The 27,453-nt window shown below is 30.5% G+C and overlaps 1 protein-coding gene across 1 annotated transcript; it reads right to left on the bottom strand.

The window, feature by feature from the left end:
* LOC134254964 (uncharacterized) lies at positions 1-27,024 on the bottom strand. The gene is made up of 7 exons (XM_062737499.1): positions 26,938-27,024; positions 17,221-17,274; positions 15,835-16,048; positions 11,119-11,235; positions 10,620-10,755; positions 10,296-10,426; positions 1-379 (listed from the first exon to the last, which is right to left on the bottom strand). The coding sequence occupies exons 2-7, from the start codon at positions 17,251-17,253 to the stop codon at positions 12-14; spliced, it is 999 nt and encodes a 332-aa protein (XP_062593483.1). The 5' UTR covers positions 17,254-17,274; positions 26,938-27,024; the 3' UTR covers positions 1-11.
* Positions 27,025-27,453: the final 429 nt, after the last annotated feature.

The following is a 27,453-nucleotide window of genomic DNA, read 5'->3' as shown; positions in this document are numbered from 1 at the left end:
ATATACATGTACTAAACAGACCTTGATGAGGACACTATTTCACCTAATTTCTTATTACTGTCATAAAATAAGCCATTTTCCCCTTGTAACATCTGGAGTTTTTCTTTCATCATAAAAACATATTTCTTTAAGATATCTTCATTATAGTCATTTTCTTTCAGTGTCAAATTAATTACGTCGATATCTGACTCAAGGTTGCGAGCAATCACGGCTAGTTTTTCAGGAATTACAAAATTTTGTTTCATGTAGTTACTGCTTACAGTTGAATCAGGTTCATCAACCAGTGGTTGTTGCTCCTTTATAAGCGTATGCGTGATTTTGTCAGATTTATTTTCCTTTTCAACAACCGAGAATATTTTCAGAGAAACATCTTTGCATTCTAAAAAAAAAGCAATATTTGATTTAAGCTTTAAGATCAATATGTTGGCATATTTCTGTCCCCTACATTCTAGATAAATTATGTTAACATGGAACATAACTAGTTCTAATTGTAACGGGGACCGTTACAGATGTTCCCCAAACGCTCCCCAACTCCCTTTTTGTGCAAATTTCCTTTAAAACTTTTTAAAATATGCTTTGTATCGCAGGATTTCATAAAAGAATTTTAAAAGCTATAATGATATCAACTTTTAGTCATTTAACGCATTGCACACAAACGCACGTGCATGCACATGCAAGGTGATCATGGCATGTTGTCTAAACCATTACCGTATCTTTATATTCCAGAAATCAATAAAAAATCATAAAAACATAAATTTTACCGTTTTTCAAACATATTGTTCATTTTCCGCATTGCGTGTGCGCAAGTGCATGTAAGCCCGTGCTTGCATTCAAGTTTGATAGCAGTATCATGTAGGAATCCATAATACCTATTCATATCCTAAACTTCATCCTGTTTTGTTGAGAAACAAGAAAGATATAGGCATGTAAAGTTTCAGCCAATCAGATTGCAGCACATGTGGATTTACGTGCTTTCATAATAATTCTTATATATCTTGCTATAGATCTTCATAATGTGTGACTAATACCCCATTCATACGACGAAAATTTGCTTATGTGTGCAAATTTACATGTAAGTAAATCTACACACGTAAGTAAAAGTTAATTTGCTATGCGTTCAGACGAGATTTATGTACTGTTAGTAAATCCTCATATTTTCATATAAAATAAGGAGATGGACAGATTCAAAATTGTGAATTTTATAGAAAAGTGTATTTCCTTACTGTTTGGGTAAAAGACTAACTTTTGAATGTTCCTTAAGGATATCCGATCCTCAGCCAGGAAGGATAACTCCAAAAATTGATATTTAATTTGAAATGCATCAAATGAAGCTTGAAAATGAATTTTTTTTATGCAACAATTTTCATTTTAATTATCTTTATAAGATTTAAGTATTTTAGAAGTCTTGGAAAAGGTCTTATACAAGTTGACATTTGTACCCTATAAAAGGGAAAAAATTAATACAGTTTTAGAGACATAAGATTTTCTTTAAACCAGCCTTAGATACCAATGCTTATTTAGAATGATATGAAATAAGAAGTGATTTGTGGTGTCTTGCAATGATAGCAAAAGCATTTTACACACTTATAGAATACATGACGGAAATGGAAGCCGAAAAATACTAAATAAGTATAAAAATCATGACAATTTCTCTGAATGCCTGGATACATATCGTTTTTTAATCTAAAATATATTTGTTGATCAATTTGCAATTAGAAAATGCATTGCCGATATTCCAATTCGCTTTTTCTGCAAAAATGTTGGAGATTTGATAATTTTCCCCTTATAATATGATTAACTTTAATCTTTAACTTTAAAGAAATACTGTGGATAAATTTACATAACTTTGTGGATTCAGAGATACTTTTATGAGTATTTTTGATTAATTAAATGCTAATTTTATAAACCTGAGAATCGGACTACCTTAAAGACTAGGGTGGAAATCCGATCCACTAATTTATTGGTAAGAACAAAAGGAAGTTAATGATCTTAAAGACAAAGAAAGGTATAAGAATTAACAAACAAAGAAGGAAAATTTATTAACATTTTTGTTTAGTGTTGGAAAATGTTTTGGTCTCGGTCCTAAAGACTGTAGAAGGTCTATGGGTGTAAAGAAGAAAGTGATGTTGCCATCTACTGATTGACGTCTTCAGCAGAAATGGGAGGATTGGAATCTTTTTGGTGTTGGGAAATCTACAGTACATCAAGTGTGTGAGGCCATTATAAAATATCCACTTGAATATGATACTTGAAGGATATGGAGATAAGGAATAGTATTCAATATCAAAGTCCATAAAACAGTACAAAATAGAGTAAACAGGGACCTCCAAAATTCAGATGTGGGATCAGGTGGCATGGAGTAGTGAGCATCCCCTGCCGACCGGTCACACCTGCCGTGTGCTCCTTATCATGATCGGGAAATAATGAGAAAACCGGTCGTCAATTCAGTGTACATGTATATACAATTGAATAACAATTAGTATTAAAAACGTCAGTCATGTAATTATGTATTTTCGGGGAGAATGAAAAGGATGAAGAAAAATAAGTGATCGATCTCAAAAATCTTTGAACAATACAAATATGCGAATAGGAAATTAACAAAAACCCCTGCACATTCATGTTGGGATCAGATGCCAAGGAGGTTATTACGAATGATTACTTTAAACCAGTTTATTGAAATTCCTGTAACATTAACTTATCATGTGAGAAGCTTGCCTGAATTAAAAACGGAGAAAGGTAGAAGAAAGTCATCAAGATCTAAACGGTAATGGGGGCCGAGCGATTGATGGAGTGCATGTTCCTATCATAACTCCGGAGCATTCCAAAGGAGACAACTTGTATAATAAGGACACTACTTATTGATCCTACATGGCACTTGTTTGCGACAACAGCTGTCTTTAGAGACATAAACATAGGTTTGCCAGAAAGGGTGCAAGATGCCATTGTTATTGAAATTTGAAAATTTATCTCGGAGGAGATACTAGTAACATTTGGCTCCTTGTTTAGAGTTTTGCCCTCTAGCCACCATGTTTACCAAGTGATATTTTACACGACAATTCATACACAATGGGAAAAAATGGAGATTTATGCAATAAACAAAACAAAATACATACCTAAGTAAATATGCTGCGTGTTCATACGACAAAATTTACACACATGAACTAATAATTTGCTACAAAGTGTATGCAAAAGTTAATTTGCACCTAGTCCTGACCAGGTGTATATTTACTCAACTGTGCAAAATTTGCATATAAGTAAATCAGTTCATACGACGAAAATTGCACATGTGAGTAAATTTACTTATGTGTAAAATATACTGAGGTATGCAAATCATGTCATATGAATGGGGTATAAGTTCAAAATTTCAAAGGATTTTGACGTAAAACAAGAAAGATATTGAGACTTTAGTTTCAGCCAATCAGAGCAAAGCGCACGTGCATGCACGTAAGATCTTGAAATTTTGACCTTGTCATCTTGTCCATAATACTAATATACTCATGCATTGTGAGTTTCAAAAAAATCCATCAAGAAATAGAAAAGTTACGGCTTCGTCCATTATATTGATATTTTCAAATGTTGCACGTGCGCGCTCTTGCCAGCATACGCGCATGTACGTGCTTTCATGAAAATTATTATATATCATGCTGTAGATCTTCATAGTGTGTGACTAAATTTATAATTTTAAAGGATTATGACGTAAAACAAGAAAGATATTGAGACTTTAGTTTCAGCCAATCAGAGCGAAGCGCACGTGCATGCGCCTGAGACCTTGCTATTTTGACCATGTCTTCACGTCTATACTACTAATATAGACTTATATTATGAGTATCAAAGCATATAATCAAAAAATAGAAAAGTTACGGCTATATCTATTATTTTGGTCATTTCACGTGTTGCACGTGCGCGCTCTTGCAAGCACGTGCGCGCAAAATGACCTTTGTTCCGGAAATCTACATAACATGCCTACTGACCCTAAAAAGGTTTCACCTTAGTCGGACGTGTAGTTTACAAGATCACTCGCGGAAAAGATTTTCCCAGGAAGAAGAAAAATAATGATAATAATAATAATAAGAAACAGAGTAAAAACAATATGTTCCCCAACTTCGTTTGGGGAACATGATTATGCAGACATGCAACATATTAATGTCAACATGCTAGTTAATTATGTTGACATGCAAGTTACCAATCTTATAAGAAAATATAAACTAAATATAGACAAATTTACTTACAAACGCATGTAGCTGATATTTTAGATGCACGATGCAACATAATTAGGTAAACATGCGACTTATTTATGTCAACAATGAACATGCAAGATAATTATGTCAACATGCAACTAATTTATGTCAACAAGCAAGATAATTATGTCATCATGCGAAATAATTATGTCAACATGCAAGATATTTATGTTCACATGCAAGATAATTATGATGACATGCTACTTTTTATGTCAACATTCGACTTAGTTATATCAACATGCGAGTTATATTTTTAAATACAAGATATTAATGTCAACATGCAAGATAACTAGCTGCAAATCATCTTACATATTTTTCATGTTAACATAATTATCTTGCATGTTGACATAAATAAGTCGCATGTTGACATAATTATCTTGTATGTTGACATACATAAGTCGCATGTCTACATAATTATTTATGTTGCATCTTTTATGTCAGATACAGGCGTTAGTAAGTAAATTTGCCCATATCTAATTTATATTTTCTTAAAAGATTGGTTACTTGCATGTCAACATAAATAACTTGCATGTTGACATAATTATGTTGCATGTCTACATAATTATGTTGCATGCTAACATAATTTATCTCGCATAAAGGGGGCAGAAATATGCCACAATAGATAAAGGTGCATTAATTTTTTTATGATATCGTGTTGATTCAATTCAAGTTCAAAAGTTATGGCTAAAGTTCAGTTTTTGAAAAGTTAGGTTAAAATCAAAGGACGTGGATCAGAAAGTCAAAAATATTTTTAAATCAGCGGAATAGCTACTAAGATAAGGAGTATAAATAGAGGTTAAACAAATCTTGAATAGTTTTCTGATAGATAAATGAAGCTTTTGATCACAATTATTGAACAAAATAGAAGAACACATTTAATTTGAATTGACTTTCAAAATTTTGCAACTTACGAGACTTCGCGAGACTAATTGGAATTGCCTATCCCTCTAGTACATGTAAATATGTAGTACCTTGATTCTACTTACAAAATATTTAAATAGCAGTGACTTTATCATAAAAAAGTTACCCAGTCAGGGTCAGTTATTTCTCATACCGATTATTTGTAAGGATATTATTTTTTTCAAAGTGCGTTAAATGGGGGATCAAGCTAACGCACTTTGAAAGAAACATCGACCATATTAACGCACTTTGAGAAAAAATAATATCCTTACAAATAATCGGTATGAGAAATAACTGACCCTGACTGGGTAACTTTTTTATGATAAAGTCACGTCAGGACCTGAGGTGTTGAAGTTTTAAATATTTGAGGTTTTGATAAAATAAAAGGAAAAGGATCTTGAGAAAAATTGAGTGACGATTGTTTAAGGTAAGTCACTCGTCAGCTTTTTAGAAAAGTTCACACAGAACCTCTTACTTAAAAAATATTTATTAAAATTCAATTTTTATAAAATGTTTATATTCAACAATGTAAATTTTTTACATTCATCGAAAAAACTGCTTAAAAATCTACAAAGAAGCAAGATTTATAAGGGACTGTTTCTTGTGGTGGAAGGATATTCAGCAGAATTTCTGCAAATCTGCACATTTATTAAATTTAATGTCTTGAAACTTTAGCCTCACATACTTTTACTCGGAGAATATTTTCCGTTATGATATTGCAGGAATATTTAATATAGGTCTTAATTTATATTTTTAGAACACGTTTTACACCTTCCCTCAACAAACTTTGCCAAGAAATGACGATATCTTAAAAAAGTCAAGATGAAATTTACACCATTTTTTGCCTGAAAATCACATATTTTGACGAATGTTTGAAAATTAACATCACTGACCCTAACTTTTTCTTTCATTATTTTAAACTACTCGATTCTTGTGACTGATCAGCACTTAACTCCTAAAAAGCTTGATATAAGAAAATATTTTATTGCATATTTAGTTTTTTAATACTCCAAATATGTTATTTTTTAGTGCAAAAAGGTCACACAATAATAAACGCGCTTTAATTTGCAAGATTTGTTCAATGATAAATATTATTCAAACTATTTTATGTAAAATAAGATTAAATTTATTAACGTAGTAACATCTGATAAAATAAAATTAGAGATAAAGTAATAAATCAAAGAGTTAAAATTTAAGTGCAAAAAGGTCAACTTAATTGTACCCATAGATCAGTAAGATGCACACTGACCCCCTATTTTCTCTGCGATTTTGAGTCATACTATATGAGTACATAATATACTTCCCAAAAAATCCTTGATTTAACAAATTTGACGAGTGACTTACCTTAATATCATTATTTCGTTTCTTTTTTTTTTAAATTCTAGTCTATAATAAGTAGATGTAAAGGGGGCGCTAACAGTGAACAACTTAAAACAACTTAGCATTTATCTTTTTAAAAAAAAAATGGGGGCAATTTGATTATTCAAAACTATGAAAATTCTGTCTCTCTCATACGTTTTACTGTACTTAAAAATTTCTAGTTTTCATCCGTTTCAAAGTTAACTCATTTGATATTAAAAGTTTTCAACGCAATACACGTGCCAGTTACATGTATGTAAATACATACGAGGGATGATCAAAAAGTTCGCGAACTATCTCTATATTTACAAAACCACAATTCAGATTAAAATGAAATTCTGTTCACACATAGCAATACACAAGGTCTGTAAATAGCATATGCTGAATAAAGTTTTTCTCCTTGATGTGACGTCACAATGTGAAAATGACCTCACTATGTAGGTCAATTGTGACGGAAAATGGTTGTCTCAGTCGAACTCGTTTAACAAACGACTGTACAATTTATAGTATATCTTAGAAATCCCTCTGCAGTATCACATAATAATTTGTGCACAGTTTATTGAGATAAATGAGTTCCTATAAATTCAATTAATGACTGGATTGATCGTTTTAGTGAAAGAAGGCAGATGGTTAAAAATGATACTTGTCATCTTGCCCAGTGAAAGCAAGTTTGAAAAGATATGTATTTTAAATTAAGCAATTTACTATCAAAGACCTCCAATAAACACTTTGAAAAATAGTTGAATATTTGTACAATGATATAATTATCAAATACCTAAGATATCGTTTATTTTAGATTTTAAACATATTAGATATGATAAAAAGGAGGCACCCATTCTCTATCCACCTTGAATAAAGGTCTCTCCCGAGACAGAATATTTGTGTTTTAATGGTTGCCATGCTTATTTTTTGGAAAGGATATTCTTATCCACCCATTCTGTTGCCGAGATATGACCATTTCTGACAAATGAACTGTTCTTGTCACAAAAATTAACTCACATGGAAAGAAATATAAAACTCAGAAAAATCTTCCAACTTTTGTGACAGAACGCTACGGAGGGGGTCACGTGACCGCCAATATCACGTGATTCACGCATGGGCAGAGCGGTGGTTAATGTGCATTAAAATCGAGGAGGATTAATTTAAAATATAATCAACATTGAAACCAAATATTGTTTCTTTTATGGAAGATATTCAATTAGTTCCCGAACTTTTTGATCACTCCTCGTATATACATGTTTTGGGTGTAGCATAGACATCGATAGCGGGTGAAGGGCCAGGGGAGGGGGGCTTAACCCCCAATTTTGGAAAGATATATACATCTTATAAGCATTGAAAACGCAGCTTACCCTTTTGGGGTTTATTGCTCCCCTCCCCCTTTTGTTACCGACACCTATGTATTGTAAAGATAAAGATTTGGACTGGGGGATCTTCTACCCGTCTTCTCCTCCTTTCGACGGGTCGCTCGATGTAAACAATGTAGTTATGAAACTGGTATGCATATAAATAACAAAAAATGTGACAAAACTAGGTCCCCGTCTCAAAAGTTATTGTCGCTTGGCATTATTTCCAAGTAAACCTGCTCTTCGGACATTGTTTTATACAGGGATGGGGTCAATTACTTTAAAAAGTAATTAATTAATTAATTCATAATTACTTTGACTTTTTCTTCAATTAAATTACAATTAAATTACAGGCTTTCAAAGACGTGTAATTAATTAAATTACAATTACTTTACAAAAGTAATTAATTGAATTACAAATAACATTTTCAATTTTTTGATTTTTTTAAAATTTAATCATATGAATATACAGAACAGGGATCATTCATTTGTATATAAGCGCAGCCTCTGCACAAACAAATACAAAAAATAATATGCTAGAAGGCATTGTGTATCTTTGTGGTTTAAATCGTAACTTTTATTTACAAAACAGTAAAGAACTATTCAAGATCAGTTTGATGTAATTGCCTCCACACAAAACCTACATGCACATGTACACAAATTGCATGGGTTATGATGTTTGATTAACAGGGTTTTTCATAATAGAGTTAAATAAGTCTCAACTATATCCCCTCAAATTGAATATTTCTTTTAAAGGCAACCGTAATGGCCGAGATTCTAAATTGCATTTTTACTTTATATAATACTTTTACAAAACATATCTTTTTCAGATACAAAATTCATAAAATTCTGTTTAGATGTTAAAACAATTATCAAATTGAAAGTTTTTCTTTTCTCAAACTAGCGGAGCATTTTTAATTGAAATAATTGTCCCCATGCATTGGCTTTGTAATCATAATCATGGAATGAATATGTCTTTAGAGTGGTTGATTTGTTTTGATTGCAATTTAAGCTGTGGAGGGCAATTATCTCTTCATACCAACAAGAGAGAACTTCATTAATGACACACACTTTCCTTTTCTTTTTTTTTTCTTGACACACACATTCTTATTCTATGTTGATCAAACAACAGAGATTGAAATATAATAAATTGTATGTGTTTCATAGCTGAATAGATCTATTAAAGAATGGTGGTGCAAAATTTAAATAAACATAAAACAAAACAATCCTAATTTTATATAATGATTAGAAAGAAACTACATTATAATTATAAAATAAACTGTCTTCTGTATAATTGAAGGACCGAGGATATGTTTTGCAATAAAATAAAAGACAGTATAATGGGGAGGTCGTGTTGACAATTTATCATGCATGTGTAGTATATGAATTAATTGAATGTAATTGAAAAAGTAATTGAAATTACATGGTATTTTTTCAGTGTAATAAATTAAATTACAATTGCAAGTAATTGAAAAAAAGTTCAATTACAAATTACATCCATTTACTTCAAAAAATGTAATTAATTACAGTCAATTACAATTACTTTTTTCAATTACCCCATCCCTGGTTTAATACCTATAAAACATAAAGTAAATGAACTTCGGGATTTTATTTTGCGCAAAACACAGGGACCCAAATCGTATAGCTTTTAAAGTTCACTCATATTATAGCAATTAACATTTATAATTATCACTTGCATATTTAGTTTTTGTCTCATAACTGAATCGATATGTCAGATGATGATCTACATGTACATTGTATTATGAACACTTTCTGAAACCAGAAAGCTATTGAAAAAACGTTGATGATACAAATAAACAAAATCGTTCAAAGAAAAGATTTCACAAAGTTTCAAACGAAAAAGTTTGGTTAGCCTGAACTTTTAAACAACTGGTTCTTGGGCTTTCATACTTCACAAGTGTCTTCATTATATGACTGTTCCTTTAAATGGGTATGACTATTTTTGACCTATTGACATTGACCTGAGAGTCTAACTAATTTAATAAAAAAAACTTACACTTTTGATTTTGAACAGTTATGTGTAGCACTAGGGCTTTCATGTATCACAGGTGTATTACTTGTGACAAGACCTTTCTTTGAAAACAAAAGGACCTCGTAACCTTGCAGTTTGACTTGTATTTAAAAACTTCAACCCCCCCCCCCCCTTACAATGAATAATCTGTCATACGGGGGCATCGGTATTTAAAAAAACCACATTGTCTTCATTATTAAGATTAAGTTTTTAATACTCAAAACCTAATAATTATGTTAAATAAATGAATACGTTCTGTTTACTAATGAAGTCAAAATTTTGAATTCAACAGCTCGAAAGAGATGATGACTAAATGCAAGCTGATTGTCCAAAATTGTAGTATACAGTCTATCATTTTTTCACGTGTAGTACATTGTGAAGAGAAAATATTAACTGTAAATGAATGTAAATTTCGTTGTCTCACCTATGCTTGCTTTCGAAATATCTTTACACGCAAATCGTCTTCTGAAGATCCACACACATAAACAAATGTTTTCAAGCCCAAATATTATGAAAAATGCAATACAAAGAATGGTTTGTACACACATACTGTTTCTGAAAAATAAAATGCCACAATTGTAAAAATATACACTGTATGTTTCATGATATGAATCTTTATATAATGTTAACAATCATACTTGACATTACCTGTTCGGTCAGTATATGCTTAAGTGAAAACTTTTTCTTATGATCAGAAAGTCAAAAAGATATGATTTAATTAATTGATACAAATATGGCCGAAACATACTCTTTTTCTTCTGATATGCAATTTTCTAACGTTGTCGACACAATGGAACTTATATCAGAAGGAATATCGGATGAGAATGAAGTTTCTTCTGGGCAGATTTTCATTTTTCTGTAAACCTCAATGTAGCAGCCTTGATCTGAACAAAAGGAAAACAAAAAATATAATAGTTCCTTTAGCCAAAACGCTTGTGTTTTCGCAAAGATAAATTTGTATCAAATTTATTTTACAACTCGGATAATTTAACTAATAAATAAGAGATAGCATCTGTACTTTAGCTTCTTATTGAAATATAAATTTTCATTTTATAATGCATCCATATTGATTCAAATGTAAAGTAAAGCTTCAATATGAGCAGTTAAATAAAATAACAAAGGTGCATATTATTTATAAAAACGCCAGTGTGGATCAATTTAAGACTGACTGGGTTTTGTTAATTCTAAATAACTACTCATTTTTTTTTTAATGACAATTGAGTAAATATTTTAAACAGTCTACTTACACTTGTATGCTTCTGTTGAATAATAACGTTCTGGGCAAGCTTGTTCATGGTATTGACATTTCAAGACACTTTCTTGAATTATTTGACCTCTCTGATTATATTCAGTACATTTGTAACCTATTTGTAATAGTAGTTATTAATTCGAGATATTTTTATATATATTTGATGTATTTTCTCATTTTTTTTTCACACAATTCTAAATTTCAATTTTTTAAAAATACATAAAAGTACTATTAGTGAAAATATTTGTATATTATTTATTGAAGGAGTGTTACACCGAAACATCAGCAACATGCGTGAGGCAAAAACATCTATTGCAATAAAGGAAAGGCATTGCTTACCTTTAACAGGTCGGAGAGAATACTCAAAATCGGGTATTATCCGTGAAATCGCGTATAATACCCGATATTAGGGTATCGTTGAATCCGCGAAATCGGGTATTCAGTGCAACTTTCTATAAAAACTAAAGAATAAGGCAACGGCGCATTATGCCAGTTACTGTTACTTGTACATCAGTATCTTGGGGATTTATTTTTATTAAACCTAATTTATACGGTTGTCATATAAGTTTAAAATCACACGACAAACACTGCTGGTGTAACAAAGAGGACACAATGGCGTTATAATTTTTCAATATAATTTCTAAAAACAAATACATATGTAATAGAGTGAAATTTTATATGTTTTTAATAAATTTATTTTTCAGGAATTTTCGATGATTTAATTATTATTTTCAGAGTTTAAATTGAAATATTTAAATAAAGATTTATTTCATTCAAACTATGAATTAAAGTATGTGTTTTTTTTAAATTTTATTATTTATGAAGTCTTACAGGTAAAGTATTTAGTTATCTTTCTTTTGGGTTTACCTGTAGATTTGTAGCTATTTATAGATCTGGTTAGAAAGTGGTCATTCTGGATTGGTCAGGTGATTTTAGGAGGGAATTCTATTCTTGTTTTTCATGCCCAAGCGTTCAAATGGGTGTGTATGTTCTGATACATTTTAGAAGTTTTCCTTGATCAGTACTTGATATTCTCAGGTTTAAAATAAGTGTGGACTGAGTTTATTCCATTACCAGGTTAGTGTTTAGTTTAGGTCTTCACATTTCTCTATTTTCCCTACTTTATCTACTTTGTGTGAATGTTTGAATGTTAGGCTGAGTATGAGGGAGTGAAAGTCTTTTGTGAGATTCGTATGAAAGCTGTAAATAAGTTATGTAAATATAACAGCATTGAATAGAGTTTATTTTATTTCTTAATAATTTCCTAAAAATTAGAATGGAGATAATGAGTGCTTTTAAGTCATAAAGTTTTGAAGTAAATAAATTCCTAAAGTATTCATTTTTATAAATAATTCCTTACATTGAACAACGTATCATTTCTTTTACATTTAGAACACAACATATTATTTTGACTGCTAGACAGCTGAGTTTTGTATTTAGCTGACCTTTGCACCTCATGGGAGGTAAGGTTAACTGTTTGCTGGTATAAAAATGAATTCAGCGTTATTTTTAAATATTGAAGAATTACAAGGTATTTTTAAAAGAATTTAAACTCATTTTTCTTTATTTGTTCGATTCATGTAATTTGAGAGTTTTGCATGAAGTTATCAGTTATTTTAAATTTCTTTAGTTTGTGTTCATCAGAAACTATGAATATTCTAAGCTTATTTATAATGAGTTTATGAAAAGTATTGTTGTATAAAAGGATAATAGTTAATATTGGAAATTTTGGTTTTATTTTATATCATAACTGCTTTGCTTGTGAAAATTTGCATGCAGAGTTATTGTTCTTGTATTCATAATTTTAATACATATTACAGGGTCATCTATGTCATCTTTACCATACATCTTTATGGGCAAAATTACACCATCAAAATAAACCCACGTATTATAAACCAGATGGATTGTGTTTGTTGGTTATTTCCACCCGGTTTCACATACACTTCGTTTGTCTTTATTTCCCATTTAAGTATTCCATATACTTAATTTTCTAATTTGTGCACTATTTACAAAATTTGAAACTTTAAAGAAATTAAACGACTAACGCCGTGTAATGTATTTTTACTGAAAAATGTATGGCGTCCCTTTCACATGAAATATAAATTATTCCTAACAGTTAGAGAGTACAATATATGCGAGTCATAATTGTATATCTCTGCCATAATAGAATACCAACGTTATTATAAAGAAGAAAATAAATAATATCAAATAAATACCCACGGGAAAACAGGTTGAAAATAGCTAATTGAAGGTAAGTATCTTTTTTATGTCATTTTAGCATGGAAATTTTTTATTCAAAGACACCGTAATTTTTTTTGGTTGTATTTTAATCGATACATATGATATTTTACCTTTATTTTATGCATATGTGTGAAAATCGAGAGCAAGAAGTTATGTGAACAGGATTTTCTTGGGGTTTTTTTTCTGGGGGGGGGGGGGTATAAATAAAAGTCAAATGTGTACATCTTTTCATGAGCTTATAATACATTGAATTTCTCAATATACTTGTAGATCGAGGTACAGTCATATTGAAATATGAATTACATAGTCAAATTTTCACATTTCTTATAATTATTACATTTATGAACATGTTAATGAACAAACTGAAATAATGGAGTGTTCAATTGCGCCTTGGAAACTCTTGTCTTACTTTTTGGGAATGTAATTCCTCATTTGACATTAAAATTTCATAAAAATTAATTGTAGCCACTTCCTTTCTTTATTATACTATTTGATAGACAGGGTAAATTTTACCTCTTCACCTTCTATATTTTTTTTATATCGTTATCTCATACCTCATTATAATATGCTATACAACGCACTATCTGATTGGTTATAGACAATATGTCACAGTTTTCTTTTAGTTATTTTATCTATGATACTTATTACTCATGGCAATAACTTTTCCTAATACTCATCTATAATGAAAAAATGTGTTAAAAAATAAACATGAATTCTAGTTACTTGTAGTATCATATTGTGTTAGAAAATAACAGGTTGCTTTTTGTTTACCTATATGATTTTTATTTGATGAATAAATGTTCCATAAAATTAAAAATATATAACCGATTTTAACCGACCGTGACATTCAAAGAGAGGTCTCTTGGACACATGCAGAATACAGTCGAGGTTGTTTTGTCAGAAGTGTTTAAGAAGCCTTTAGCCCCCCCCCCCCTTTTGAAGTCGCCAAGAACTGGTAAAATATTGATGGCTTAGCGAAATTAAACAATCAACAATTATGATCTCTCATAAGCTGTATTCATGAAATTATCATTGTCTCTGCTAAGATGTTGAAGACATATATTCTGCAAATATGTATGAATGATAAAAAAAAGATTTTCCAAAAAAAAGAGAAAAAGGTTTTTTTAGCCGAACTTTTAGACATTTTTATCATTACATTATTCATACATTCATAAATAAATTTGATTTTATGCACAAGGTGAATGTGAAAGTAATTAATGACGCATAATTAGATACGATAGACAATCCCTTGTTTATAAATGGCATCATATATTGTGTGTGAAATGTGTTTCCGTATGATTTGACTTATTTACAAATTGTTCATGTTTGTCGTGTTGATGTGGAATTATTATACATTCCCAAATTCTGATACTTTACAATTCTGTTGTGTTGGGAATGAACATTAGGAAGATGCATATACTTTCAATATTATGAAAAATATAAAGCAAATCGAACGCCTTTTTGTGTGCAGATCATATAATGTACTGAGCTCCACGGGTATTTGTTGTCCTGAGCGCATTAATCTTGACGCCCAAATTCTTACTTGGCTCGTGATACCTTTAGAAAACATGTGTATCTAGATGAAAGTTAACTCGGCAACATGCGCCATCCCATTGTTTAAGTTTTATTAGGTGATTACACCTCCTATACCCGATTTCGCGGATTCAACGATACCCTATTATCGGGTATTATACGCGATTTCAAGGATAATACCCGATTTCGAGTATTCTCTCCGACGTGTTTAATTCCTTGGTACAGAAACTAAGTAAATCATAATTATGTAAATAATACTGTAAACGAATTACATTTGGCGGTGTATTCTTTTTAGCGCTTTTGGCGGAAAGATACTTCCGCCTATTCAAGTACATCGCTAAATGTCTAAAGCAATGATAAATGAATTAGAATATCAAGAAAGGCGCTAAATCAAATCTACGCTAACTTGTTTGAAGATCACTTTCCGCTAAATATCGTATACGCTAAAAATAATACATTTACAATATATATATATATATATATATATATATATATATATATATATATATATATATATATATATATATATATATATATATATATATATATATATATATATATATATATATATATATATATATATATATATATATATATATATATATATATATATATATATATATATATATATATATATATATTTTTGAAACTTCTTCGTGTGAGTTAAAATGCTTTTTTTGTCTTCTTAATTCCATTGCTACTGTCTATCATTGCTTACTCGTCATATGACACATTTTCAAAATCTAATTCCAACTGTATTTTCTATGTTTTGTCTACTTTCTGCATTTTGATCTAAGTGTGTAGTTTAGCCAGTAGAATATTTTACATGTAAGGACAGTAACATAAGCAATATAACTTAACAAAAATATTATCTCTTTGATATAATACTTTTTTGTAAATTAATATTACAAATTGACAAAACATCTTGCATAATACCTACCAACAATTTCTCTTTCTATGTTGCAGGTCTCGAAGGTAGCATTTAAATAGGGATTAATAGTACAATGATACATATAATCCCTATTATACTGTTCACAATTTAATCTCTTTGAAGCCGCCATCCATGACCCCTTATCCACTGGACAAAATGGTACTCGGACTCCATTTCCCAAAGGAATGGATGAAACCAGTGATATTAATTTAATCAAAGAAATCTGTAAATATAAATTCATTAACATTGAAGAGTTAATATCTTGTTTCGTTCATTAAAGCAAAACTGGGTAAGTCTGAATTTTATCATGGATATGAAAAAATAGAAATACCATAGACATAGAAAAAACCACAGGTATATATTACTAAAATCGAGTAATTTATTATATAGATTTATTACCCAATTAGATACATGTACTTGCAACACACTTTACTTAATAATTTCATAATAGAAGAAATAAACTGACAATGTGAAAAATTATTTTCTCGACTAATAGGCATAAAGTGTTTCCGCAAACATATAACTTATAGCGTTAATACGTTAATTGTTTAGGGTTCCGCTTCATTTTGTACACAGGTAAATTGTTAAAATAAGTAAAATTAGTATTTTCTGAAAAAAAGTAGTCATAATAAGTGTAATGGACTCAAATGATAGCTTAATACAAGGTTTCACTTTAATGATAATAAAAGACGTATTTAGCAGTGGCAATTAAGGGGCCTTACTTACATTTATACTCATTTCTCATATAGAAAAAAAATAAAGTTTATTCAACATTTATGTTTGAAATAACTTAATAAATAAGTAACCAACAGATTCAATTTTTAAAAAGATTCGTTAAAGGTAAGGATTAACTTATATTCTCTGTTGTAGGCAAAAAACAGTCATTTCTACTTCCATGTATAGGTTGGTCTTTGTATCGCAAAGTTCCATGTTTTAGTATTTTATTTTATTTTCCCGATTATAATTCATCTGGTTAATGAATGTTGTGTAGTCAAAATCAATTTCCAAGGCATTTTTGTTCCACATCCTTTCTTAAATATTCCATATAACATGATAAAACAATAATTTAATTGAATAATGTACTTGGTATTTTTATTAGACAATGCAAAACTTCAAATGTTGCACTACTGACGTAATTGGGTATACCTGACTTTCATAAATGCTGCTTTTGATTCCAGATCAGACAATATTAAAGTTTGAAATTGTATTAGTGGTCATTAAATTGCTTTATACTTTGAAAATTATTTTTTGACTGAAATTATTGTCTTTCAGTTTTTTCCCTTATATACAACCTCACAAAATTAATTTTGTGCAGTTTGTTCTTCAATTTAAGAATTAGCTTTATTAGAAAGTTAAATTAACCCTTTTATACTATATAATAATTGATATACTCACAAGAATAAAAGAAATGTTGTTTATGAAAGCCATCTTCTTCCATATCACAGAAAACTGAAATTGTTAAAATCCGTATAATTGATTCAAAAATAAATATTTTTTTTATGAATAAACGTTTGTGAAAGTCTCTATTGATTTTAAAACTGTAAATATCCCTTCATATATTTCTTGCATACATGTTTAAAATTGGTTGCTCAAAGAGGATTCACTACTTTGCCTTAGAAGATGGCGACTAAGGGGATAATACATCATAGGAAAATGTTCTATGACATGGTCTTGATTGTATCAATTTCTATTGCAATTGGGTTTGATAACGTACTGAAAAAAAACGTTCAGTTCATAATACTTTAAACTAGCTGATTGTTATGTGCCCGAATTTATTCGGGGCGCATATTGTTTTTGTCCTGTCTGTCTGTTTGTCTGTTTTTCTGTTTATCTGTTTGTCTGTCTGTTGTCAACTTTTACCTTCACCATAACTTTTGAACCGTGAGAGATAGAGACTTCATATACATTCTCCACTAATTAAGCACTTTCAACTGACACCAAGGTCATTAACCTTATGACCTTGGCTGTGACCTTTACGCTAAAAATAGCATTTTTTAACTTTCGCCAGAACTTTTGAACCGTGAGAGATAGAGACTTCATATTTGGTATACATACTCCACTAATTAAGCAATTTCAACTGATACCAAAGTCAATGTGATCTTGACTGTGACCTTTACGCTAAAAATAGTTTTTTTTTCGGATTTTCGCCATAACTTTTGAACCATAGGAGATACAGACTTTATATTTGGTATTCGTACTCCCCTAATTAGGTGCTTTCAAATGACACCAAGGACAATGCTCGTGTGACTTTGACAGTGACCTATTTGCTAAGAATTGTTTTTTAGATCTTTGTTGCACCGGGCGCATAGTGTTTCACAAACACATTTTGTTTTTAATTTATAATCTTATTTAAAAAAAATTCTTATCAAGTTTAGTTTTAAAAAATTTCGTCTTACTAAAACAACTAATATTTTCTACTCCATTTCTTAATCTTTAAAAATCACACATATTAATCACCCTCTTAGGAAAGTTAAAAAATAACAACAAAGTCAAAATTTAGACTTATACTGACAAGGACTTACATATATTTTTAGTCGGCGATTGAACTTGATTGCGATAACAACCTTTATTTAATATTTAGATACTTGGGAAATAGAATCATAAAGCTTATTCTTGAGTATTTCAATCATAACTTTACACTGGTTTATTTATATAAATATCAATTTTTCATATATTCTGACAACCTCCTTTTAACCTGAAAATAACCTAAACAGTTTTTACAACATCTGTACAATGGCGATCAATAAGATTTTTAGAGCTCCCAGATCGAGGTTTCTTTGTTCTTTTCATAATATTTATTGCACAGGAGTTCATTGTTATCCAAATGTTTGCTTTAACTACAAATTTATTCAGCCGAAATGTAAATGTAAAAATAGAAAAATAGAAATAGAAAATATAAAGTCAAACAAAGCATTCACCTTTTTAGACACAGTCCTCTGCGTATTTTTAAAGAGAAAACGAAAGTAGAATAATATGGGGGAAAAACCCAAATTTCCCTTCAGCTTTGCTTCTGAAAAAACAAATATTAAAAAGTATAACAAATGAAACCCTCAAAATAATAAGATTGCAAAAAATTAAAGAATTGTTATTCTTAAAATGCATGGGATTGTTATTATTTTAGACCAAGAAAATAAAAATGAGATATGGAACCTCGTGTGTGTCATATTCTGGGATCATGAAGCAACGGTAACAGGAAGCTATTTCCTTGCATATAAGAAAGTTGATTCTCAGAGATGCATATGGCGTGAATTGTAATGAGCCTAGTTTACACAAAACTAATAATTACAAGTATTAGCTTTCCTAAAAAGCTCGTCTGACGTGGTTTGCTTAAATTTAAAAAGCGGAAATAAATCAATAATTATATATATAGTACATAATTTCTTTCGTTCGGTAATCTATCTTTAAAAGACCATTGTAAACAGTATTGCCATGGCAGCTCAATTTCTTTTAAATCACGGTGAAGATGAATTTATTGAACACAATTTACGTGCAGCAACATCTTTCTTTTCTCATTAGTACTACGTTTTATTTTATAACAATTTTTTCTGTGGAAGAGGGGGATTTGTACATGTAGCATGTTAAATAAAATTACCAAATGAAATGTTATTTCCAACTGAGAAGTTCAGACTACATAATGTCAACAGAAATTATTTTTTAATCTATATATATTTTTTCAATTACTGTGATTTCATCAATTTTCCTTGGCATCAATTTTCATGGATTTTGTAAAACAGACGTTTTCGAGGATACGTAATTTCGTGGACAAAAGCATTGCCTATACAAATGAATGTCATATTTCGTGAACATTTGAATTCGTGGATCTGCTCAACAACGAAATTTACGAAAATTGGTGCTCATCGAATATTGATGAAACCACAGTACTTAAGTTTAGTTCATTTTCAAACCATTTTATGATGACATGTCATACAAATGTAATATAACAATTGGTCTACACCATTATCATTAAAATTTATGGAACGTTTTACCAGTACAATAGTCATGACAAGAAAACTTATGCATTCTTCCCGGAGATCGAATTCAATAAAAGCCGAATTACCGTTAATCTGTGATTCTTCCCAAGGGAAGATGTGCGCGGGTCAATTAATGTCAACAGTTTTGAGGGAGGGATCTCAAGTTTTACTGGGTTTAAAACAAAGGTAGAATACTTATTATCTAGAACCCTTTGCACATACACCCTTTGGGGGCCTCTAAATCAAACGCTGTTAAAAAAAGTAAAATAAAAGAAATTTGAATTAATTGTAGTAAACTAATTCTTCATTTAAAATAAGCTGCCTTTCAAATTTTTAGGTATATTTTCATATCAAAACTAATTCTTCATTAAAAATAAGCTGCCTTTCAAATATCAATGATTGAAATAAATGGTGGAATGTATCAAATTTATTTTTCTTTAACTAAGAAAGCTGAAAACCTACGATCCCCCCTGGAATCTGTTGCCGTAAATTGTCTTGCCAGCGTTTGGGATCGGAATATGGATGATTTGCATCAATTACACTTTTATTGACTGCATTGCTTTGGAAAACCGGACGCGATATCTTGGCATTAAAATACGAAAACAATAATTTTTATACGATTCAAAGAAATAAACCTTTACCACATTTTCGTTCGGGAATTAAAAAAAAATCCGAATAAATTGACTTAGTATCTCACAAAATGATGTATAACATCTCATACCTGTACTTGATTAAATCGATTTATGTTTTAACCTGTTAATGTTATTATAGATGTGACAGATTGAAGTTAAACTGTGCTGAGGCAAATCCACTATCATTTATGATTTTACATAACACAGTAAGAACAATAAATTTAAGCTCTTGCATTGTTAAAGTAATGTTTAAATGTTAAATGACCTTACCGATTTCTTTATTCAACAAACAAAATAAATAAAGTATGTAAATTTTATTAATGGGAACATCTTTGTTCGATCACTTAGTGGGCGCGTAAAAACAGTGATAACAATCTTGGCAGAGCGTTATTCATGTTGACCATTCCCCCTGCTTTTCTTGAAAGCTTACATTGTTTCTCAAACCATCTGATGTACTGTAACAATGATTTTCTACTTAACACGTAATTAATGAATGGAATTCTGAAGTCTGTAGGATAAGAAACAAGAAGACGCAGACTATTTTCGTCCAAAATATAATCGTTGGATTGGAGTTTTTTTTTACTATAATGGGAGCAGGGCAACTAAGAGAAAATATTTGACTACGTGCCCAGTTAAGTAAATAAAAGATTAAAAGCGCATTTCCTCCTTGGCCGAACTACATGCGTCTTCGGAGATTATGCATGTATCGAAATTTCCACCATCGAACTATCTAAACAAATTAATGGAACAACTGCATAAATAAGCCCTGGTTAAATCTAGTACTGTCTGACGCCAAGACGTCAGACAATAAGCAAAGAACCAGGTACCATGAGTTCCTGCATGCATAGAATCTATACTTAGAAATTAACAAATTTTGCAAATAAACTCCGAAACAGCTTCTGATTGGGGATGATATGGGTATATTAGAATGAAAAATAAAAAAAAAATTGTTAAAATCCGTATAATTGATTCAAAAATAAATATTTTTCTTATGAATAAACGTTTGTGAAAGTCTCTATTGATTTTAAAACTGTAAATATCCCTTCATATATTTCTTGCATACATGTTTAAAATTGGTTGCTCAAAGAGGATTCACTACTTTGCCTTAGAAGATGGCGACTAAGGGGATAATACATCATAGGAAAATGTTCTATTACATGGTCTTGATTGTATCAATTTCTATTGCAATTGGGTTTGATAACGTACTGAAAAAAAAAAAAAAAAAAACGTTCAGTTCATAATACTTTAAACTAGCTGATTGTTATGTGCCCGAATTTATTCGGGGCGCATATTGTTTTTGTCCTGTCTGTCTGTTTGTCTGTTTTTCTGTTTGTCTGTTTGTCTGTCTGTTGTCAACTTTTACCTTCACCATAACTTTTGAACCGTGAGAGATAGAGACTTCATATACATTCTCCACTAATTAAGCACTTTCAACTGACACCAAGGTCATTGACCTTATGACCTTGGCTGTGACCTTTACGCTAAAAATAGTATTTTTTAAATTTTCGCCAGAACTTTTGAACCGTAAGAGATAGAGACTTCATATTTGGTATACATACTCCACTAATTAAGCACTTTCAACTGATACCAAAGTCAATGTGATCTTGACTGTGACCTTTACGCCAAAAATAGTTTTTTTTCGGATTTTCGCCATAACTTTTAAACCATAGGAGATAGAGACTTTATATTTGGTATTCGTACTCTCCTAATTAGGTGCTTTCAAATAACACCAAGGACAATGCTCGTGTGACTTTGACTGTAACCTATTTGCTAAGAATTTTTTTTTAGAACTTTGTTGCACCGGGCGCATAGTGTTTCACAAACACATTTTGTTTTTAATTTATAATCTTATTTAAAAAAAAATCTTATCAAGTTTAGGTTTAAAAAGTGTCGTCTTACTAAAACAACTAATATTTTCTACTCCATTTCTTAATCTTTAAAAATCACACATATTAATCACCCTCTTAGGAAAGTTAAAAAATAACAACAAAGTCAAAATTTAGACTTATACTGACAAAGACTTACATATATTTTTAGTCGGCGATTGAACTTGATTGCGATAACAACCTTTATTTAATATTTAGATACTTGGGAAATAGAATCATAAAGCTTATTCTTGAGTATTTCAATCATAACTTTACACTGGTTTATTTATACAAATATTAATTTTTCATATATTCTGACAACCTCCTTTTAACCTGAAAATAACCTTAACAGTTTTTACAACATCTGTACAATGGCGATCAATAAGATTTTTAGAGCTCCCAGATCGAGGTTTCTTTGTTCTTTTCATAATATATATTGCACAGGAGTTCATTGTTATCCAAATGTTTGCTTTAACTACAAATTTATTCAGCCGAAATGTAAATGTAAAAATAGAAAAATAGAAAATATAAAGTCAAACAAAGCATTCACCTTTTTAGACACAGTCCTCTTCGTATTCTTAAAGAGAAATCGAAAGTAGAATAATATGGGGGAAAACCCAAATTTCCCTTCAGCTTTGCTTCTGAAAAAACAAATATTAAAAAGTATAACAAATGAAACCCTCAAAATAATAAGATTGCAAAAAATTAAAGAATTGTTATTCTTAAAATGCATGGGATTGTTATTATTTTAGACCAAGAAAATAAAAATGAGATATGGAACCTTGTGTGTGTCATATTCTGGGATCATGAAGCAACGGTAACAGGAAGCCATTTCCTTGCATATAAGAAAGTTGATTCTCAGAGATGCATATGGCGTGAATTGTAATGAGCCTAGTTTACACAAAACTAATAATTACAAGTATTAGCTTTCCTAAAAAGCTCGTCTGACGTGGTTTGCTTAAATTCAAAAAGCGGAAATAAATCAATAATTATATATATAGTACATAATTTCTTTCGTTCAGTAATCTATCTTTAAAAGACCATTGTAAACAGTATTGCCATGGCAGCTCAATTTCTTTTAAATCACGGTGAAGATGAATTTATTGAACACAATTTACGTGCAGCAACATCTTTCTTTTCTCATTAGTACTACGTTTTATTTTATATCAATTTTTTCTGTGGAAGAGGGGGATTTGTACATGTAGCATGTTAAATAAAATTACCAAATGAAATGTTATTTCCAACTGAGAAGTTCAGACTACATAATGTCAACAGAAATTATTTTTTAATCTATATATATTTTTTCAATTACTGTGATTTCATCAATTTTCCTTGGCATCAATTTTCATGGATTTTGTAAAACAGACGTTTTCGAGGATACGTAATTTCGTGGACAAAAGCATTGCCTATACAAATGAATGTCATATTTCGTGAACATTTGAATTCGTGGATCTGCTCAACAACGAAATTTACGAAAATTGGTGCTCATCGAATATTGATGAAACCACAGTACTTAAGTTTAGTTCATTTTCAAACCATTTTATGATGACATGTCATACAAATGTAATATAACAATTGGTCTACACCATTATCATTAAAATTTATGGAACGTTTTACCAGTACAATAGTCATGACAAGAAAACTTATGCATTCTTCCCGGAGATCGAATTCAATAAAAGCCGAATTACCGTTAATCTGTGATTCTTCCCAAGGGAAGATGTGCGCGGGTCAATTAATGTCAACAGTTTTGAGGGAGGGATCTCAAGTTTTACTGGGTTTAAAACAAAGGTAGAATACTTATTATCTAGAACCCTTTGCACATACACCCTTTGGGGGCCTCTAAATCAAACGCTGTTAAAAAAAGTAAAATAAAAGAAATTTGAATTAATTGTAGTAAACTAATTCTTCATTTAAAATAAGCTGCCTTTCAAATTTTTAGGTATATTTTCATATCAAAACTAATTCTTCATTAAAAATAAGCTGCCTTTCAAATATCAATGATTGAAATAAATGGTGGAATGTATCAAATTTATTTTTCTTTAACTAAGAAAGCTGAAAACCTACGATCCCCCCTGGAATCTGTTGCCGTAAATTGTCTTGCCAGCGTTTGGGATCGGAATATGGATGATTTGCATCAATTACACTTTTATTGACTGCATTGTTTTGGAAAACCGGACGCGATATCTTGGCATTAAAATACGAAAACAATAATTTTTATACGATTCAAAGAAATAAACCTTTACCACATTTTCGTTCGGGAATTAAAAAAAATCCGAATAAATTGACTTAGTATCTCACAAAATGATGTATAACATCTCATACCTGTACTTGATTAAATCGATTTATGTTTTAACCTGTTAATGTTATTATAGATGTGACAGATTGAAGTTAAACTGTGCTGAGGCAAATCCACTATCATTTATGATTTTACATAACACAGCAAGAACAATAAATTTAAGCTCTTGCATTGTTAAAGTAATGTTTAAATGTTAAATGACCTTACCGATTTCTTTATTCAACAAACAAAATAAATAAAGTATGTAAATTTTATTAATGGGAACATCTTTGTTCGATCACTTAGTGGGCGCGTAAAAACAGTGATAACAATCTTGGCAGAGCGTTATTCATGTTGACCATTCCCCCTGCTTTTCTTGAAAGCTTACATTGTTTCTCAAACCATCTGATGTACTGTAACAATGATTTTCTACTTAACACGTAATTAATGAATGGAATTCTGAAGTCTGTAGGATAAGAAACAAGAAGACGCAGACTATTTTCGTCCAAAATATAATCGTTGGATTGGAGTTTTTTTTTACTATAATGGGAGCAGGGCAACTAAGAGAAAATATTTGACTACGTGCCCAGTTAAGTAAATAAAAGATTAAAAGCGCATTTCCTCCTTGGCCGAACTACATGCGTCTTCGGAGATTATGCATGTATCGAAATTTCCACCATCGAACTATCTAAACAAATTAATGGAACAACTGCATAAATAAGCCCTGGTTAAATCTAGTACTGTCTGACGCCAAGACGTCAGACAATAAGCAAAGAACCAGGTACCATGAGTTCCTGCATGCATAGAATCTATACTTAGAAATTAACAAATTTTGCAAATAAACTCCGAAACAGCTTCTGATTGGGGATGATATGGGTATATTAGAATGAAAAATAAAAAAAAAATTGTTAAAATCCGTATAATTGATTCAAAAATAAATATTTTTCTTATGAATAAACGTTTGTGAAAGTCTCTATTGATTTTAAAACTGTAAATATCCCTTCATATATTTCTTGCATACATGTTTAAAATTGGTTGCTCAAAGAGGATTCACTACTTTGCCTTAGAAGATGGCGACTAAGGGGATAATACATCATAGGAAAATGTTCTATTACATGGTCTTGATTGTATCAATTTCTATTGCAATTGGGTTTGATAACGTACTGAAAAAAAAAAAAAAAACGTTCAGTTCATAATACTTTAAACTAGCTGATTGTTATGTGCCCGAATTTATTCGGGGCGCATATTGTTTTTGTCCTGTCTGTCTGTTTGTCTGTTTTTCTGTTTGTCTGTTTGTCTGTCTGTTGTCAACTTTTACCTTCACCATAACTTTTGAACCGTGAGAGATAGAGACTTCATATACATTCTCCACTAATTAAGCACTTTCAACTGACACCAAGGTCATTGACCTTATGACCTTGGCTGTGACCTTTACGCTAAAAATAGTATTTTTTAAATTTTCGCCAGAACTTTTGAACCGTAAGAGATAGAGACTTCATATTTGGTATACATACTCCACTAATTAAGCACTTTCAACTGATACCAAAGTCAATGTGATCTTGACTGTGACCTTTACGCCAAAAATAGTTTTTTTTCGGATTTTCGCCATAACTTTTAAACCATAGGAGATAGAGACTTTATATTTGGTATTCGTACTCTCCTAATTAGGTGCTTTCAAATAACACCAAGGACAATGCTCGTGTGACTTTGACTGTAACCTATTTGCTAAGAATTTTTTTTAGAACTTTGTTGCACCGGGCGCATAGTGTTTCACAAACACATTTTGTTTTTAATTTATAATCTTATTTAAAAAAAAATCTTATCAAGTTTAGGTTTAAAAAGTGTCGTCTTACTAAAACAACTAATATTTTCTACTCCATTTCTTAATCTTTAAAAATCACACATATTAATCACCCTCTTAGGAAAGTTAAAAAATAACAACAAAGTCAAAATTTAGACTTATACTGACAAGGACTTACATATATTTTTAGTCGGCGATTGAACTTGATTGCGATAACAACCTTTATTTAATATTTAGATACTTGGGAAATAGAATCATAAAGCTTATTCTTGAGTATTTCAATCATAACTTTACACTGGTTTATTTATACAAATATTAATTTTTCATATATTCTGACAACCTCCTTTTAACCTGAAAATAACCTTAACAGTTTTTACAACATCTGTACAATGGCGATCAATAAGATTTTTAGAGCTCCCAGATCGAGGTTTCTTTGTTCTTTTCATAATATATATTGCACAGGAGTTCATTGTTATCCAAATGTTTGCTTTAACTACAAATTTATTCAGCCGAAATGTAAATGTAAAAATAGAAAAATAGAAAATATAAAGTCAAACAAAGCATTCACCTTTTTAGACACAGTCCTCTGCGTATTCTTAAAGAGAAATCGAAAGTAGAATAATATGGGGGAAAACCCAAATTTCCCTTCAGCTTTGCTTCTGAAAAAACAAATATTAAAAAGTATAACAAATGAAACCCTCAAAATAATAAGATTGCAAAAAATTAAAGAATTGTTATTCTTAAAATGCATGGGATTGTTATTATTTTAGACCAAGAAAATAAAAATGAGATATGGAACCTTGTGTGTGTCATATTCTGGGATCATGAAGCAACGGTAACAGGAAGCCATTTCCTTGCATATAAGAAAGTTGATTCTCAGAGATGCATATGGCGTGAATTGTAATGAGCCTAGTTTACACAAAACTAATAATTATAAGCAAAGAACCAGGTACCATGAGTTCCTGCATGCATAGAATCTATACTTAGAAATTAACAAATTTTGCAAATATACTCCGAAACAGCTCCTGATTGGGGATGATATGGGTATATTAGAATGAAAAATAAAAAAAAATATATAAATTTT

This window comes from Saccostrea cucullata, unplaced genomic scaffold, assembly GCF_032062105.1.
Source record: "Saccostrea cucullata isolate Sc308-1 unplaced genomic scaffold, CSIRO_AGI_Scuc_v1 ctg1599, whole genome shotgun sequence".
Classification (NCBI taxonomy): Eukaryota; Metazoa; Mollusca; class Bivalvia; order Ostreida; family Ostreidae; genus Saccostrea; species Saccostrea cuccullata.
Note: the sequence above shows the minus strand (reverse complement) of the source record. Positions and strands in the feature narration are given on the sequence as shown.